At 38.9% G+C, this 18,248-nt stretch overlaps 3 protein-coding genes across 5 annotated transcripts in view; 1 reads left to right on the forward strand and 2 right to left on the reverse strand.

The window, feature by feature from the left end:
• The first annotated feature begins 57 nt into the window (after positions 1–57).
• Positions 58–3,626, forward strand: mmab (metabolism of cobalamin associated B). Its single transcript, XM_008418714.2, has 9 exons — positions 58–258; positions 441–496; positions 963–1,056; positions 1,690–1,747; positions 1,910–1,982; positions 2,059–2,156; positions 2,222–2,286; positions 3,185–3,244; positions 3,345–3,626. Exons 1-9 carry the CDS (start codon positions 155–157, stop codon positions 3,427–3,429), a joined length of 693 nt encoding a protein of 230 aa, XP_008416936.1. The 5' UTR covers positions 58–154; the 3' UTR covers positions 3,430–3,626.
• Positions 2,716–9,277, reverse strand: aldh3b4 (aldehyde dehydrogenase 3 family, member B4). 3 transcript variants are annotated; one of them, XM_008418710.2, is made up of 10 exons: positions 9,009–9,277; positions 8,436–8,631; positions 7,311–7,421; positions 6,942–7,062; positions 6,779–6,864; positions 5,507–5,588; positions 5,043–5,432; positions 4,789–4,955; positions 4,022–4,121; positions 2,716–3,931 (listed from the first exon to the last, which is right to left on the reverse strand). In XM_008418710.2, the coding sequence occupies exons 1-10, from the start codon at positions 9,059–9,061 to the stop codon at positions 3,732–3,734; spliced, it is 1,506 nt and encodes a 501-aa protein (XP_008416932.1). In that variant the 5' UTR covers positions 9,062–9,277; the 3' UTR covers positions 2,716–3,731. The 3 variants fall into 3 exon arrangements, with proteins under 3 accessions (XP_008416932.1, XP_008416933.1, XP_008416935.1); XM_008418711.2 differs by lacking the exon at positions 9,009–9,277 and adding an exon at positions 8,698–8,973; XM_008418713.2 differs by lacking the exons at positions 8,436–8,631; positions 9,009–9,277 and having other exon boundaries at positions 6,942–7,227; positions 7,311–7,401.
• An 88-nt stretch (positions 9,278–9,365) lies between these two features.
• The window catches only part of ube3b (ubiquitin protein ligase E3B), a 12,426-nt gene continuing 3,543 nt past the window's right edge, over positions 9,366–18,248 (reverse strand). Inside the window, exons 11-27 of the mRNA XM_008418716.2 lie at positions 17,754–17,931; positions 17,167–17,333; positions 16,910–17,077; positions 16,658–16,829; positions 16,318–16,436; positions 15,455–15,569; positions 15,252–15,351; positions 15,032–15,151; positions 14,764–14,940; positions 14,568–14,678; positions 14,349–14,486; positions 14,178–14,243; positions 14,039–14,097; positions 13,743–13,925; positions 13,504–13,615; positions 13,325–13,417; positions 9,366–12,501 (exon numbers count right to left, since the gene is read on the reverse strand). Coding sequence (XP_008416938.1) covers positions 12,310–12,501; positions 13,325–13,417; positions 13,504–13,615; positions 13,743–13,925; positions 14,039–14,097; positions 14,178–14,243; positions 14,349–14,486; positions 14,568–14,678; positions 14,764–14,940; positions 15,032–15,151; positions 15,252–15,351; positions 15,455–15,569; positions 16,318–16,436; positions 16,658–16,829; positions 16,910–17,077; positions 17,167–17,333; positions 17,754–17,931 — 2,270 coding nt within the window. The 3' untranslated portion in view covers positions 9,366–12,309. The remainder of the gene's footprint in view (positions 12,502–13,324; positions 13,418–13,503; positions 13,616–13,742; positions 13,926–14,038; positions 14,098–14,177; positions 14,244–14,348; positions 14,487–14,567; positions 14,679–14,763; positions 14,941–15,031; positions 15,152–15,251; positions 15,352–15,454; positions 15,570–16,317; positions 16,437–16,657; positions 16,830–16,909; positions 17,078–17,166; positions 17,334–17,753; positions 17,932–18,248) is intronic.

Raw genomic sequence — 18,248 nt, forward strand, 5'->3', positions numbered from 1 at the left:
CGACCAATCAGTGTCCCTAAATCTGCCTACGACAGGATGAGTTGACCAATCATACGATGAAAACGAAACGCCTACAAACTACGGACGCGGCTGAGGGACAAAACTCTTCGTTACAAAACAGCGTTCAGTTTTAGCTGCTACCTTGTAGCTCGTTATGACATCGATTATTACCAGACATGCTCTCCTCCGCTGTTTTGTGCGGACAAGGAGGCTCATAAGCGAACATCGGACACCTAAACCACTGTGTTCTGACAGAAGGTATTTCTTAGCACTGCTTGTTAGCTCACATGTTTACAGTGTTGTTTATTCTGACTCCTGCCACTTATACACCAGCAAAACAAATAGCCCCTAAAACTATATTCTGCGTCATTATTGCATTCATATGATTTCATTCTTGCTCATAAACAATATCATCTTCATCATTTTCTTTTCTCCTACAGTTATGCCACTGAAGAAGTCAAGTCACCTAAAATATACACCAAAACTGGAGATAAAGGTAAGTCAACTCAATTAAAGAAGACATCTTAATGCTGTGGTTTCAACTATATTTGAAGTATGGACTGGGGAAATTTGTGTAATTTTCTTTATGTACATTTATGTTTGAAAGCCACATGATCTGCATATGTATTTGTGTCTTATAGGCAAAATAAAAGCATGTGAATGTTGTGACACAGATTCCCCTTTCAGTTAAATTAGTGTATATGTTCGCATTATACATTGTTAAAAATGTGTCTATTTTTTTTTAAAACAATCGGGGGATGAGAGCTCAGCTATTCAAATCTCAGTTATACTTCAAATAAAGAATGTCAACACAATTTGAAAACAACACATGCTTCCTATTATGTTTATAATGACTACTATTTAGTGTTGATCTATCAAAAAAAAAAAAAAAAAAAAATCCCAAACATTTATGGTTATATTTTAAGGTAATAAAAAAAACTGACTAGATTCCTGATTTGCAGGTTTCTCCAGCACATTCACTGGAGAAAGGAGGCCAAAGGAAGATCATATTTTCGAAGCTTTGGGAAATACAGATGAGTTGTCATCAGCTATAGGGTAAATTATGTATTATTACACTATTAAATCATTGTATGCACATGGATATTTAAAGCACTTTTGTCAGACAGTAGAAAAACGGCTTAAAATTATGTTATCAGAAAAGAAAAATAACCCTGCATGCAATGCATCTTAATGAACGGCTTCGGAGCTCAATAAAAATGCAAATTCCAAAATAGAAAACAAATGAAACTTTAAGGGAAATAATGTTCCATGAAAATGTTTCTGACAGGGTGAGAGGATACTAATGTGATACTTGTAACGTTTCAACAAAAGAATTGCAAAATTTGTTTTTATATTTAGAGTTACTACCAATATTTTTAGTATTTTTCTCTTATAAGTGAGGTTCTACTAAACATGCAGACAAAGAACTATTAACTAAAATTATATTGCTGCAACTTACAGGAGGAATGCATAAGTCCTTAATGGTAAAAATAAATCTCAAGTTTCAGTGAACCTTACTTTATGTGGAGTTGGTGACATGTTGTGATTGCTGAAAAATATTATATACAAGATGTCCTTTTGCAGAGCTGCGGATAAGAACTAAAAAAAAAGCTAAATTTAAATATGAATCAGTGCATTTGCCGAAAATGTTTAAGTTTGTCTAACTCACTTTTGTATCCAACTTTACAGTTTGGCACGAGAGTTTTGTCTTGACAAAGGTCACACGTTCACAGATCAGCTGGATAAGGTTTGATTTTCACGCCAAATTTATTAATGTGCTGAAACTGGCCTGCACTCTACTCTTCTGACAGACCGAAGGCAGAGCACAGGTTAGTTTCAGCACAAAAAGTTCATTAGATTTAAAGAGCAAGCAATCAGCATTCATTAAAGATGTGTTATTTTATTGCAGATCCAGTGTATTTTACAAGATGTGGGCTCCAATATTGCTACTCCTCGGTCATCTGCAAGAGAAATCCATAGAAGTATGCAAATGCAGGCTTTTGTGATCTCATTATTTTTCATCACTGATGTAATTTTTTTGTTTGTTTGTTTTACCAGATAGAACAAAGTTCAGTCCTCAGCCAATCACTGATCTGGAAACATGGATTGATCATTTTACAGAGGAACTCCCACCGCTGACCAGCTTCATTTTACCTGTAAGCATATTTTTCTGCTTCTGTAGATACTGGATGATTAGATTATTCATATTTGTATTTTACAGTCTGGGGGGAAGAGCAGCGCAGCTTTGCACTTAGCTCGGACAGTCTGTCGGAGAGCGGAGCGCAGGTCAGTTTCACCACACACAGCTGTGATAAAAATAATAATCAGTTCAATGTCGCTTAACCAGATCTGTCATTGTGTTTGGCATGATTTTTATCTGTACATAGAAAGCTAAGTATTAGGTTTAGAAAACCACCAGACTATGACATGCATGCTACTGATTCCATGTAAATGTCTCTTTTACTGTGGGTGTCAGGCCCCTATTCCTACCACAAATCATGGATCATTTTGAATGCATCATAATTACAAAATATGTCATGTTAAAACAAAGGAAATGCTTTTGAAAGGGTTATTTTAATAAAACGATAACCTCAAATCTAGTAAGAGAGCAGCATTTTAGTTCCAGACCAGCAGGATTGCTAAGGGGTTGCTACCCCATTCCTCATTTCTTAAAATCAATGGTTATGCAATTAATTAATTAAGAGGAAACCTACATTTTCAAACTTTATCAGTTTTATTCAGCAAATGTGAGAGAAAAAAACAGATGGTTATTTTTTTAACAGGATAATGTAAATTGTTCCTCACCCTCTGAGTCGTGTTTGATAAATCTTTATTTTAGAATAGCGTTCCCAATGCATTCACTTGTGTATTTTGCATTTTACAAGCTGTTTAAACCCAACTGTTTGTGGTTTAAGTGTTGTTATGCAGCCAAGGTCCTCCAGGACCTATGTCCTGCATATTTCAGATGTTTCTCTGCTCCAGCACAGCTAATTTAAATTGCTGAAAGTGATTCCTCAGCAGGTCGCTAAGCTCTGTAGGAGCGCTCCAATAACCTATTTATTCGATTCAGGTGTGCTGAACCAGGCTAACATCTAAAACATGCAGGACACAGAGATTTAGACGATTTGTTATTCTTGTTTCACTGCTACTGTGTTTTCTGACAGCTCTGTGTTTTTCTGCACAGTGTTGCTCCAATTGTGCGTTCAGGGGAAGCAGATCCAGATGTTGCAAAATTCCTCAATAGGTCAGTATTTAAAGTATCTGCTTTAAAAAACGCGTACCTTTCCTTCCGATTAAACATCTGATTAAAGTCCAAACATTTTTTTTTTTTTTTTTGCATTCAGGTTGAGCGACTACCTGTTCACAGTTGCCAGATATGCAGCCCTGAAGGAAGCCAAAGAGGAGAAGATCTACAGGAGACCTGAATGAACACACCTGTTAAATAGAGTCTGCATTTGTTTCTACAGTGATAGATTCCAGTTGTGTTTTCAGTTCAGCGCATTCTTTCTTAAATATCACACACAAGACAAAATAAACCAGCTAAGCAGTACATGTACATCAAAAGTTAGAATTCCACACAATATGCTCAGCAATTCATCAAATAAACATAAAATAATTTAAATTAACCTTTTGATTCCACATTGGTTATATTCTAAGTCTGATTAGAATTAGTTTTGATATTTCCCATTATAGTTTCTCCTCTTGCAGGTTAATGAGAGTATTTGAGACAGTCACATGATCTGGCACCAGCCCTGGCTCTTCTGGGACAGCGTGCAAGCCCATGTCATTAGAGACAGATTGCGGTCTTCATAGGGTGGGTAGCGCAGATACGTGACGCATTCAAACCGCGTCCCTCTAAGCAAGCACGCTTTTCTGTGTGAGAACGTATCGAAGCTGTAGCGACCATGGAAGGACCCCATTCCACAGGCGCCTTCAAGAAAATGTTTCAATGAATCGTTAAGACACTGTTATGTTTTCTTTTTTTTTTTTTATGTCATTGTATGTGACATGACACACTCACCCACTCCACCAAATGGCAAAGCCACCATCAGGCTCTGAAAGATGCAGTCATTAGAGCAGAAGCTTCCACTGGAGGTCTCACTCATGAGTCTGGAAATGACCTGCGGTACAAAGAAGGTCAACGCACGATCACAATTTACTCTGAGAAACTGAAGAAATAGTTTGCCTAGTTATTGTCAGGACTTTCCACATGTTTATCACCAGCCTGTTTAATTCATTGCAGAACTTGTTTTAATGATCGCTGTCCTGTTGGAATTGCCTAGCAATATCTAAGAATCGCTTACTGGTGAAACACGAGTGTCACTATTTAAAGAGAAATGCCTCAAGTAGGCAGGAAAAAAAAAACTTCCTCCAAAGTGACAAACTTCAAGCCTGATTGAAAATTGACTTGTCAACATGGCCGAGCAGAATGCCGCCTGGACAAATATTTTACGGTTGGATACGGCAGAGCTTTGCTAGCCTCAGTCACAAGAAGTATGTCTGAATTAGTCAGTGAGAGGCTTTCAGGCCTTTATAACTCAAATTGTATTGCTGTTTTGCTGCCAGTGTGAAGACGACCTTACAGTTCATCAAAATTATCTTAAATAAAACTAGAAAGCAGCCATTTGGATCAGTTGGATATTTCTTTAGGACACTTATTTCAAACATCAAAACCAGACTTGGAAATAGTAAAGCAGGATTAAAGAAAAAGTAAATATAAAATGTACGTTTGCGATAGCTGTATGTAAATTTTTGACCAGCACTGCATCTCCACTTGTTATGATGTACCTTATTGTTGGTGGAGTATGCATAAACACAGAGGGGCTTCTCTTGCTTATTAATAAAAGCAATGGCTTCATCCACGTCATTTACAGTGAGTATTGGGAGAACCGGGCCGAAGACCTCCTGTTGCATGATGGGGTCCGATTCTGCCACTTCTACCAGAACTGTTGGGGCTTCAAATGCAAGCAAAGAGCCTCATCGCATTGTACATGCATACGTAGGAAGTGTTTTACAAAAAGTCAAGGATGCAGCTTCCCTACCAATGTACTTCTCTCCCTCAGTCACCTGCCCACCAGCAACCACCTTCCCAGATCTCCACAGCAGCTCTCGTGTACGGTTGAAGATCTCCAGGTTGACCATGCGACCAAAGCTGCGGGATTCTCTCGGATCGGGGCCGTAGAACTGCATCAGGCAGCATTTCAGGGCCTGCACCAGCCGCGCCTTGACATCCGTGTGGCAGAGGATGTAGCTGGGTGCCATGATGCTCTGACCCGCGTTGTGAAAACGCGCCCATGCAATTCGCTGCACGGTGGTGGTGATGTCACAGTGCTGGTCCACGTAGCACGGGTTCTTTCCTCCCAGGATCAGGGTGACGGGAGTGAGAGTGCGGGCTGCAGCCACGGCAATCCTGCTTCCATCCTCTCTGTTTCCTGAAGAAGAGCGACAGGCATGTTGAATCGTGCTTCAAAACATCAAACACATTCAAATGTGAGGATGTGGTTACCTGTAAAGAAAACATGGTCAAATTTAAGCTCCACAATCTCAGACAAGTCACTGATGCCTGCAAGAATCACATGGAAGCATTCCTTGAGGAAAACAAAAATTTCGTATAAGAGCATTTCATGCATATGTCATCCTTTCTGAAGGTTAAGCAAATTAACGATACAATTATTATTTATCTAATATTTTGCTTATATATTCTAAGCAAAATATTGCTTAGAACATATATCATATTACATAATGTATCTATTATTGGTTATATTTTATACAAGACAACAGAAGTGGAGGTGAATTTTGTTCAAATGATTCTCAGGCCAACTTATTTTCGTATTACCTGACTAAATAAAAATGATATGCTCTTAATTTAACAATAGTGGAAAAATGATAACTGACTCTGATGAAGACACAGATGATGTCAAAACATTTGTCACCATGACGTTAGGATAGTAAAGATAAAAACAGATGAGTAAGTATGATGTCCTTTAGTTGATTTAACATTGTTTGTTGGGAGATGATTACCTTAACATAGCTTATTGTTTTCACTCAACTCGTATATAAATTAAACTTATATTAAAAAAATATTTCCTTTCCTTCACCTTAAGAAAGAATGTCACATTTATTGTGGGCCTTTAATGATGCATTTGAAATGTATTTGTTTAATTTTTGCCAAAAAACTTCAATTAACTTTAAAACAGAATTACATGCACAAGTTTAAATTTCTGGATGGAAAATTATCAGCACTGTATGTTCAGTTTATGTATATGAAAAACATCGATTTGCTTTTGAGAAAAAAAAATCACCGAACACAATATTAAAACAATACAGAGTTTTAAAAAAGGGAAAAAAAACTGTGTATTTTTGCCCACCCAGCCTCTCTATCAAATATCCCACCATTTTTCGTAACAACAGTGTCTTTAAATTGTATTTCTCTCTTTGGTTATCTGCCAGCACCTCAGATTACCCAGAATTTTGAAAGCTCAAAAAAGTAAAGCGGTGAAATGACTCCCTTTGGAAACTCCAGTAATAATTTAAGTCGTTAAATCATAAATAATTTAATAGCGAGTGGCTTATCGCATACTTAACACTTAAATTCAATTTGGCTCAGGGATTACAGCTCATAAGGTTCTTTAACCTCAGCAAATGCTCCACAAACTTTTTCCATCCACTTTCCAGCGTATTGCATCATCAGCAGGCACTTTTTGGCGAGGCAAAGTCACATTGTGTAACTTCCTGAAAGACCTTTGGAGCCGTCAGTCCTCTCTGCTCGCTTACTTACATTATCCAAGTAGAAAGGAATAAGACGATGCAGAAGCTCTGCCGTGTGCACGGTGTACTCAGAGGGGCTGATGACGGCACAGTCTCCTACAGGAATGAAATTCCTACGTGAGCGTCAGATTCTCTGCAGGACTGTGAGGTTACAAGACGGCGCCGCTGCTCACCTGCTGCAATGGCTCCAACCAGAGGCACCAAGCACATCTGGACAGGACTGCACCAGGTCCCCATGATGAACACCACACCCAGGGGCTCACTGATCACCAAACACTCATCCAAGCTGGTGGACTGCACAAACAACTTCAAAGTTAGGCTTATAGGCTGAGCAAACGAGCAGAGGAGAAAAAATAAAAGAAAGATTCGACCCTCACTGAATACTTAAAAGGTCGGTGCAACTTAGCTTTAATCTGCTTTAGAGGACTCTGTACAATGGATTCCTTTGTGGCAGTCAGACTGGAATGTTTTCAGGTTGTGTAAGTTTTGAATAATCCCAGTTGTTTTGCCACGGAGATGTTTTGGAGAAATAGGTTTCCCACCAGATTCTTTTCCACAGACTGAGGTTCCATCCACTTCTTCAGGTTGCTGATTGCGTGAAGCGCCTCGTTCTTGACCATGATCAGTTCAAACACGACCGTTTCAAACCGCGGCTGGTTGAAATGAAAAGGAAAAGGAAGATAAATGCAAGAAATTCAATATTTGCAGGTACATCTCAGATTAAAATATGAGTGACCTAGTTGATTTTATTAATTCGGTTTAAAAGATGAAACTAACAGTTTTATTAAATGCTTAGTGATATTTATTTTCAAACATGAACTTCAGTTCATTTTGGTAAAATAAGGCTGAAGCACTGAATCCAGAATTAGTCCATTGGTGGGAATCTCCACCCTTAAGTGGGCTTTTCTTTACAATCATCTCTATAGGCTGCAGTTATTTCTCTTACTTGTGCTTTAAGCAAACACACACAAACACACAAAACGTTCAACTCCCTGTCAGCTTCTTTAGCAACGCACTTAACTGTCAGGAGTGGTTCAAATTAAATGTAATTACAATTTCATTGAAAGGTTTAATGGAATACAATTCATCAGGACTACCGGCACACCGTTTCCTTTGGTCACTATCAGAATGTTTTAGATACGAGGCAGCCATATTGGATTTACATGTCGGGTTTAGTGAGAAAGTTCTGACTTTCCAATTCAGAGTCTCACCTCTATGGGACACTTGGATTGTTTTTTTCAAACTTGAAAAATTCAACTTCTAAGTAAAAACAGAACATTATAACTATTATAACTACATTCTTTCATCAATCAAGTATTACCTATGGATAAGAAACCATTTTTCTTTTTCTCTAGTTCCGTCTGTCAGCACATTGTTATTATTAACCAAGAAAGTAGTTCTTATTAAAGTCTTATGCCTTAACATACCATTTTCTGTATTACAAATTTGCTTTGTAAATGGACTTATGTATAATTTTTATTTTCCTTGAAACTAAAATTTGGGATGTTCATTACCTGTAAATCCTAATAATCAAATTTAACTGCATGGTTTTTTTTTTTAAATTGGTGAAATAAATAACCCATTCAGTGACGTTCTAATTTGTTGTCATGCAGCAGTAAACCAGTGCCTGTTCTCACTGAGAGTTGGAAAGATGACAGGTGATGTACCTTATGAAGGTCCCTTCCAAGAGCATCCACAAAGTCACACTCATGCTCTTCCAGCATCCGCACCACAGCCTCCAGCTGGGCCAGTCTGAAACCTTCCTTTAGGGTCCGTCCAGCCTGAAAGGCGATTCTTGCCCTCCTCAGCAGATCCACACACTCCAGAGGGTATGTCCTCAAACAGGGTTCTCCCAGCCTCGTCCTGGAACAGCAAACTGTTAACATTCCCAGGATATACTTCTAATCCACATCACGTTACACTCTATACCTTCTGCATGTTAAACGACCATTCCTCTGACAAACGTATCAACCCCTGATTTTTCCACTCATGTTCACTCGGGTCAAATAAATCAGCCGCGCTGGTGTCTTTAAATGGGCCAGTTTGAAGTTAAGCCTGGGCACCCGCTCAGGAGAAACCCCCACAGGCAGGGAGGATAGTAGGAAACCCTAACAACTCCAGCCAATCAGGTGATGCGCATAAAACTAACAGTGCTGCCGACCAATATTGAGCCACAGATCTTATTTAAACTTTCTATCCGTTTCCAGGAAAAAACAATAAAAACAAAAATCAAACAGTACCTGCGTAGGGCTTTGAACCATCGGGTCGGGGATGGACTAGGGGGGCCGCTCATTATTTTACAGGTTCACAGCGAGACAGAAATGCAGTTGATGGATGGGAAATCTTCACAGGGAGCCTCTGTGGTGTGCAACGACCAAGCCACTGAGCTTAGGGGAGAAGGTTTGACTCATGCGTGCGCATTCACACCATAATCCTCCGTGTGTGGCATTTAGAAAAACCCAGAAAAGGCGAACCAGGACTCAACCTTCAGCCTGCCAGCCCATCAGCCACCCACGGTTTGCCTTAGTGGCTCAGACAGGTGCTTTTAATCAATCATTTATTTAAGCTGCAGACAAGAAAATCACTGACAGCATGTGCAGGATTTAAATGGTTTATATAATACTTGATTCAACAATACAGGATTAAAAAAGTATTTTACATGTAGACAAGTCTGTCAAAACAACAAAGAAAAACACTCAACACTATTGTGCAGCCAGCTCTGAAGACATGAAGATTATACATTTTGACAGGAGGGGTGGGAAGGATTTTAGCTTGCTGTTTGTTACTTCTCAGCCTAAAAGAGTGAATGACTGCTCAAAGCCAACGTCAGCGGACCTCTGAAACAACCAATCCTTCTCTTGACATCACGTAGAAAAACACACAAGGGGAGCCCCAGAGGAGACAAACAAGCGTGTGAGGCACCATTCATCACATCCTCCCTGTAGTGTATCGATTAATTAGGAGCCATTCCAGTTCTTATAAAGACTAATAAAAAAAGGCTTTGAAATGATGTTTGATCCTCCACTAGTTTTTCTGTTTAATTTAATAAAAAAAAATCTCATTAGTAGAAAGGATACAAGTTTATTATTGTGCCAGAGAGAAGTTTACTCACTCATTATAGGCATAAATACCATATTCGCCTGGGGTTTTAATAAGATGCATCTGAACTGTTGTTTTGTTTTTTTGTTTTTTTCCAGAAAAAATTGCAACGTTTTTTCTTATTCACACATGGTTAAAAAAAAACTACATCCAGGCTTAAATGTAAATATACACCCCCACTGATATTTGGTGAAATACTTTTTCTGCGTGTCGCAGAGAAAAGTATAAGTGAAGGAAAGACTTTCAAATCTGCAACGGCACCCAGACATGGTGGTGGCAGCGTCATGATCGGGGCTCGTTTCTGTCGGTGCATTGCATCAAGCAGAGAGAATAATGAAGGAAGACTACAAAATTATTCACCTAATCTCAAATCAAAGGCTGGATGTTTAAAACCTGGCCATAAGTGTGTGTTCCGACAGGACATCCATCCCAAACATATATGGGGGTGGACCAGGGAACTGCCAGGAAACCACCAGGGTCAGAGACTTAAAAGTTTTTACACTGATATTAATCTCCTGGAATGGCAACCTTACTGCAAGTTTGTAGAGTATGACCACAATCAGACACCAAGTCAGGAAATCAACCAGTTTAAATGTACGTTAGCCCTCCTGCTAACAAGAGCATTCAAATATCCAGACAGAGTTATACCAGAAGCTAATTGATGGCTGCAAAAATAACTTAAATTCTCTGCAACAAGCTGATGGACTTTTAACTAATTAAGAAGCTGTACCTATGCATGTGATGCAATTTTTATCACTTGTACTAAAACAAAAAGGTAAATTCAGACTTGTGCACTCAATTCTATTAAAAATGATTATTGTTTGTTGATTAATCCATCGTAAGAAAATGTGTCTTTAAAACCCCAAAATGAGCAGTATTCATGATTATGAGGGTACATAAACTTTCCACTAGTATTGTACAAGTTCACTATCTAAACACAAGTTAGTGGCCATAGCTTAGGTAGTTAGACACTATATATTTATTCTCATTCATAACAGAAAACGTGTTTTTGCATATTAAAGACCTAGAAGATTTTCAATTGTCCTTCAACTCTTTGAGTGAAGGTTTGCCTTTTTTCTTGTTCCGTGACGACAAACAGTCCCTTCTGTCACTGTCTAACGCAAATAAACCCTGTCTCAAGGAATATTCAGGCTATTAAGGTCACATTCAACTTCATGTCCCCGCAAAAACCAGTGCAACATTTTCAAGGGAACGTCGTCCAATTGAGCAGTTGTATTTGGTTGACGAGTCAGTCCGTGACATCATTTTAAAAGGTCTTCAGACCGCGAGATCTTTTCCGCATGGCTTGAAGAAAAGTCCACAGAGATCAGAGGGATTTACAGTAAAAGCCTCCATGGTTGCTTCAGTTAGATCTCTCTCGTTCAGAGAAGTAGTCCAGGACCACAGCCCCAATATCTATGGCTTTTTTTTCCCAAAACGTGGTAATTGGTTAGAGCTGAACGACAACAGGACACGTGCTAGCATGGGGTAACGGTGAGACATGAGGCACTCGGCATTAGTATGAAATGGAGTGAACATGGTTTCCTGGTATAAAATACGTAGAAGACTAAACCACTTCATGATTTTAAACTTGGGCGACAAAAAGAGACGTAGCACTTAGCACAGCCTCGTCTACTCCGGCATGAAGGGAAAAAAAATGTCCACAAATCGTTTCCGGTTTATTTCCTGCTCTTAAAGGTAAGCGATGCTACAGCGAGGGCATCTTTATATCAAATAACAGCATGATCCGACTTTCTGGACAGAAGTCAGGGTGATGTTTGACTCTCAGACAACCAGAGAACACAACGGGCTGGATGGGTCAAACGCTTTGCTTTAAAACTCAACACAAGGGAATTAATGCCAAGTTACGACTTCGAACAACGACTTCTTTTTCTTGGAGATTCGTCACAAGACACTGATTTGTCTTTTACACTCATAAAGACCTCTGATTTTTTTTTTTTTTTTGGAGATGCGTTTCTGGATTCAACGGATGAAATCCAAACTTGACAGCATATTAACAATGATTGGTTGTTTGGTTTTACTCATGTAAGTAAGACCTCGTGTCTAATGGCTTGCATTGCATCTGTATTGCTTTCCAGTCGTCTTAAAACGGCGGTGGCCTCGGATCCAAGAATGATTCTGTTAAGCCTGAGAAACTGAGATCAGACCACTGTATATTTAAGTATTATCATATTAAATATATGAAATGTTCATTTTTAGGAGGAGACATTAAAATTTTACTGTGTTGCAGGAGCTGCTTCCTCGTTGAAGAGAGAAATGAGTAGATCTCACTCCGTCAGCGCTCAACCAGAGAAACGATCGTCCATCATTACTCCTCCTTCCTTTAGCTGATGGCTCTATAATGTGCCAGACAGCTCGAGCATCCCGCTCAGTTCACGTTGTTCATCACATCCGTCCTGTGCAGATTGTCCCAGCGCAGAGTTAGGAGAGCTCGAAGCCTGTGTTCATACTGATGGCGTAACGCAGTTTGTCACGCAGGATGCTCTTCTTGCTGTAGTTGGGCAGCTTGAGAAGGTTGAAACAAGTAGAAGAAGTGGGAAGTCGACCCCCGGGCTCCTTCTTTCGAATTGTGAAGAAGCCCCTGAGGACACTGCCGAGGGTGTCTCCTGTGTCCTGGACGTGGCAGATAAAATGTGTACAAACAAAAAAAATTTTTTTTTTGATTGACCATCACAAGTATTAGGTTTGTATATTCTTTCTTCCTTAAAACCATGAGACTATCAGAAAATATTTCAAAACTTCTTTTCCTTTAATGCAACATATCCTGTAAAGTTAATCTGAAAAACAAACAACCTGTTCCAAGAAAAACTGTAAAAAAAAAACAACAACAAAAAAACAATGGATTATGTGGATTATGCAAGTTAAAGCACCTTTTAATTCGGGTACAGTATTTCATCTTCACACTGAGAAATTTGGAGAACATTAGTAAAGTAAAATGAGGAAATTGATCAAAATGTGTTGTGTAATTTAAGTTTCCTTCAAAGTATTAATTTAAATGTGCAATCAATCAATCAAATTTTATTTGTATAGCACATTTCAGCAGCAAGGCATTTCAAGGTGCTTTACATAATTAAAGAAAAAATAAAAACAGCATGTGATGCAACCGCACTAATGCGACCGCATTATTACTTTCTCCTCTTTTCTGGAAAAGTTTTAAAGTTGTTTTTTTTTCATATTCCTTAATCTGTCATGTTGTATACTCTTAATGGAAACAATAGATATCACCTCAGAGAAAGTGGGGTGAGAAGAAAATGCACAGAGAGGTGACAGATGCAGAGAAAAAACAGCATTTCTATTCCTCCAAACCCCAAACCCCATTCTGAGTTTCTTTCATAATCTCTAATTTACGCAATTTTTTTATTGCATGATTCCAAACCTGTAAAAGATACAGCACAAAATAATCATATGAAACAAATAACTTATTTTTCACTCTTACCTGATCATCTGAGACTTCCACACAACGGATGGAAAAAGGTGGTTTAAGGTAAGCAAAGCCTAGAAGAGGAGGCCTTGAGCAGCTGGTAACAAACTATAAAAACATATTTGAAAGATAATGAATAGTAAAATCACTTTGTATTTGCAGTAAAAAAAAGTATTTAACTTTAGGAAACCTACTTTTAGAAACATAGCCCTCTCTTCAGCATTAAAGTCGCTGGACAGGATGTCCCAAAGCCAGATGATGACACGGTGGCTGCTATGGAAACCTCCATAGTAGACGGTGTGTTTCCTGCAAGAGGCGAAAACAACAGAGTATGTTAAACTGGCTCAATAAACAGAAAAGAAAACATTAGAAAAATGTGTCAAATAATATTTTGTGGGTCAGAAGAATAGTAAAGAAAAAAGGCAAAACTTACTTGAGGTCGTCTAGATCAATCTCTGCGTTATCCCCTGAGATCAGCCGCTGAACTTCAGGCGTGGAAAACATGTGCAGCCACTCTGGATTAATGATGCTGCGGAAACCCCGGATGAAAGCCGCCGTTTGCTCCTTAATCTGCGTGTGCATCCGGAAGTGAGCCATCAGGTGGATGTAGCTGATCCTGCGGTAGAGAGGAGAGATGAAATCAGGCTGTGACGGTGATTCGACAAAGGACTTTCTTAAAACGCAAAGGATCAACACGGGTTTTTAACTATGGAATCTTAATTCACTTACTTGTTTTCATTGGTGACTGGCATAGTTTTTCCTCCAGGTATCAACTCATGACAGACAAGCTGTAAGGAAACATCGACTTAAACTTCATACATTAGATAAAACGCATTTCTGATATGCCTCCATTTTTATATTTATCTACCTGCCCCATAACATCTTCATCGTAGGACAATGTCAGTCCTAGATCTCCCACATCTCCATCATAGCGCTAAAAAAAAAAAAGAAAAAAGATAAGAGTGTTTTTGTTTTTAAAAACTGTTCCAAAAATGCTCAGACTCCTCCAGGCTGCATGTAAACGCAGTAACAGCCTAACCTTAATGGAAGTGAGGTTTTTGTAAAACTCAGAGTCCAGGGAGGGAAGCTCGTCTATGGAGCTGTAGAAGGTGCTGTGGTGGTGTCCCAAGACTTGACTGAGGAAAAACGAGGCAAAAGGAACATCCACAACGATGCCCTAAGAAGGCAAAACAAACAGCAGATTATCACGTCACTCGGAGCAACAGGCAGAAATGAGCACCTCTGGAGATAAAATTACCTCATAAACAGCTTTACCGAGCATCTTCCCAACAAACTCAAAGAGCTGCAAGTGATTCTCGTGGATGTAGGATGTGGGCGAGGGATACAGCCTTTCGTTTCCACTTGTAGTCTGTATGAAATAAGCAGTGGATCAAAACAGAACCAGGTGGTTTGAAGTAAACAAATCAAAGTGAGCCACTTTGTTTTCGGGTTACCTTGAACAGGTTGAGGGCAGGGTTGAAAACTTTCTTAATGATCTCCTCTAGAAACTCTTTGAAGACCCCGTCCTGGTCAATTCCAGCCTCGTCCACTCCCAGGTCATTAACAAACTTCACACGAATGACGCCTTTTATGGAGTTCACCGGTAACCTGCGGAGCTGGTCGTATCCGTCCTACGGGCAGGAAAATCCAGAAGTTATTAAGGAACAAACCAGAAAATTATGTAATAAATACATAAATAAAAAAATATTCTCTACTACACACTTCCAGCATCCGTGAGCGGCGAATAGTAATATGGGTGACGTGCGGAGAAGCCGAGCTGGTTTCTACCAACCCTAAACTTTCTTTCTCCTTTGTGACAATGTTTCTGAACAGCAGCACCCTCTGAAAAGAGAACGTTGGGAATTATCATTGTGCAAAAAAAAAAGAAGAAAAAAAAGAAATATTAAGCAGGACACGTAACTGGAGAATCTACTTCACTCACATTTTTATGTGGGATAACATGTGGTATGTACTGCAGTAGAAGTTGAGCTCTTCTTTTCCCTTTTTCCAGCTCTTGGAACAACAAGCTCGGCTTCAGATCCCTGAGTGAAACACGGCAGGATCGTTCATCACAGTGAGGAAAATCTCTAAACTGAAAGCCAGTGCGTCGCCTGGGACAGGTGACAAGAGTTTTGGAGTATTTACTTGCGAAGCCAGTGGTCGTCGGGGGTGAACCTGCGCCTGCAGTCCCGCTCATACAAGACCATCAGCCAACCGTGAACGCTGTGGAAGAGCTCCAGCTTTTCTCCTTTTGCGTTTTCTATAAAGAACAGTAAGTATAAGGCTGATTAAATTCAAAGAAAGTTGTCATTGTTTGCACACACTGTTGTTGAAATTGCATTAATTCCCAGACCTAAATTCTGTTCCATCCTATAAATAAAGAATCTTGTTCATTCGCTAGAGTGAACAAGATTCACTCTTGTGTTTAATTATTAGGAAAAGACTAAAAGAAAAAACTAAAATTATTAGTCTTTTCCTTAATTATTAGAGAACATGTATTATCTGACTTATAACACACTTAATTTCTGATTCTGTTAATGTTTCATTCTGGCTGATTCTTCTCATAATATTTAGTCTAAGGGTTTGTTTTATCGTTGATTTAAACTTTTTTTTTTTTATTTTAAAAAACATTTTTAAAACATGAGACACAGATAGAAAATGTAATAGAAATGACTTAATAAAAATGAAGAAATCAGTGTCCAGAATAAGACTGACTAATTTCTAAAAGAATGAATGAATGAATGAATGAATGAATGAATGAATGAATGAATGAATGAATGAATGAATGAATGAATGAATGAATGAATGACCAGAGATAAAAGGATGTTAATATTAGAAAATAGCACAGGGAAAAAAAAAGTCAGATTTTTCCATACTCTATTTTCTTTTAGAAACATTCCTGATCTGGGAATTACTTTAATCCAATTCCATGCTTTTCCAGACAGAAACCCTAAAACATAAAAAAAACTCCCATCACAGCTGTTCTGGCTGGAAGTTCACAGACTCACCTAAGATGCCGTCCCAAATCATCTTGTACACAAATGTGTTCAGAAAAGAGGAGATAGTGATGAGTTCCTCTATTTTGAAGGATGTTTGCTCCTCATACACTTCAATGTCATCCAAAATTCTGAAAGATAAAATTTTGGTTATTTAAATGTAGCTTTATATCACAAAAAATAAAAAATAAAGGGGGGATTTACAAAAGGTCTGAGGCCAACTAATTAAATTATATTTAAAAACTGTCGTGGAAAATCCTGTTTCAATTTGAATTAATTCTACATTACAGGATCCCATTCAATTCAGGCAATAAAAGGATTGCTCATGAAAAGAGGAAATTGATCAACTTACGTGATGAGGTGACGAGAGCAGTCACAGAACAGCATCAGCATAGCCAGGAGCTGCTTCGACTCCTCTGTATCGTTGTTCAGACACTCCATGAAAAGCTTGAGGCCTCCGTGAGGACCGAGCTCACAGATGAAAGCCCACAGTTTTGGTAAAAGGTCGTCAAGATGCGTCAGACCTGCAGCAAAAGAACAGGCCAGTTCCAATCACCTACGACGAAACGTGCAAGAACACAGCGTGTGGGGTTCTGTGGCTGACCGGTGAGTATCTGGAGGCGTATTTGCGTCAGCGTGGACAGAGCCGTCTGGTAGAGCACGCAGATGCTGCACACTTTCTGAACTTCAGCCGAGTCGACCCGCTTCCCTCCGACGGGTTTCAGGATGTTCCTCACAGAAGCTGACTTCTGAAACGCTCTCTTAAAAAGATCTTTTAAAAGATGCAGACGCATCACATCCTGAATGACGGAAAATTCACCGTGTTGAGAGACTGTGTAGGGTTTTACTTTGGTAACTTACTCTTAACGGGTAGATTGTTCTGAGACGTGCTCGGCTGCGGCGGCGGCGGGGTGGACTCCTGACTCTCCAGCTTCTTGGACAGGACGTCACTGAAGAGAGTTCGAATGACAGAAACGCCCCACAAGTGCTGAAGCTGCTTCGTGACCAGAGGCATCGACTCATTCAGACTGAGCAGAGGAGGAGAAAGGACAGGTAGACAGAAAATGAAAGAAACAACAAGAACAATAGAGAAAACAAGCAAATACAGCAAAAAAATTAATTAGCGACCAATCTTTAACAACAAAAATATAAATGTATGGGTATTTCTAACACATTTTATAACATCTCTGTATATCAAAGACACAGCATGCATAAAAAAAATTGAGAAAAAATTTAGAGGTTTAAGCTTTATTTTTCCATCAGAACCTGGCAAATATTTTTTTTTTCTGATGGCTGGCAATTTATTTAAAGTTTGGAGAAAAAAGATGAAGTTAGAAACTAAACTATTAATATTTTACAGCAAAGTTTCTTGTTATTCTATGACTTTTTGTCTAGATCTGATTGGCTCGGTTTAAAAGTTATACTTAAACACATGAAGACTCACTGACCCGTAGTCCACAGTCTGAGAGAACCAGCCCAGGACAGGATGCCAGTGTGTTAGGTTGGACTTCTTCTGTGATACGTATCTTTGGCAGTATGACAACATGTCGGTCAGGTCCTTCACAAAATGGTTGGCCTCTTCTTCTAAGACTTTCTCATTGAGGTAACCCAAGTGGATTAGATTTCCTGTTGGGTACATTTGAAAGTGACATTAACTACAGCTCAATCATAAACTGCATTCTCTCTGAAAACTTAATTTAGCTTAGTAATTGGGTTAAACATATTAAACATACTCATATATACATATACATTAGATAGACTACATGGAGCCCCAACCAAGTGCTGAGACAATACTGTACAGTACGATGGTTTTATATAACAGTAATTTCCCATGAAACATAATTTTGAGTTTCCGTTTTATGTAATCCATAATAATACACTTGAAATAAATCACTTTGCATGGATTTAACCAATACAAAGGATCCATGATCCATATATATATA

The sequence above is a fragment of the Poecilia reticulata genome, linkage group LG9, assembly GCF_000633615.1.
Source record: "Poecilia reticulata strain Guanapo linkage group LG9, Guppy_female_1.0+MT, whole genome shotgun sequence".
Classification (NCBI taxonomy): domain Eukaryota; kingdom Metazoa; phylum Chordata; class Actinopteri; order Cyprinodontiformes; family Poeciliidae; genus Poecilia; species Poecilia reticulata.

What these genes read in the sequence shown, in the direction of transcription:
- mmab (XM_008418714.2), top strand. Translation starts at nt 155, where the DNA reads ATGACATCGATTATTACCAGACATGCTCTCCTCCGCTGTTTTGTGCGG. An exon ending in CCACTGTGTTCTGACAGAAG is followed by an intron (nt 259 to 440) that starts GTATTTCTTAGC and finishes TTTCTCCTACAG; the next exon opens with TTATGCCACTGAAGAAGTCA. An exon ending in CACCAAAACTGGAGATAAAG is followed by an intron (nt 497 to 962) that starts GTAAGTCAACTC and finishes CCTGATTTGCAG; the next exon opens with GTTTCTCCAGCACATTCACT.
- aldh3b4 (XM_008418710.2), bottom strand. Translation starts at nt 9,061, where the DNA reads ATGAGCGGCCCCCCTAGTCCATCCCCGACCCGATGGTTCAAAGCCCTA. An exon ending in TTCCTTTCTACTTGGATAAT is followed by an intron (nt 5,589 to 6,778) that starts GTAAGTAAGCGA and finishes GTTTTCCTCAAG; the next exon opens with GAATGCTTCCATGTGATTCT. An exon ending in TGAGGGAGAGAAGTACATTG is followed by an intron (nt 4,956 to 5,042) that starts GTAGGGAAGCTG and finishes TTGCATTTGAAG; the next exon opens with CCCCAACAGTTCTGGTAGAA.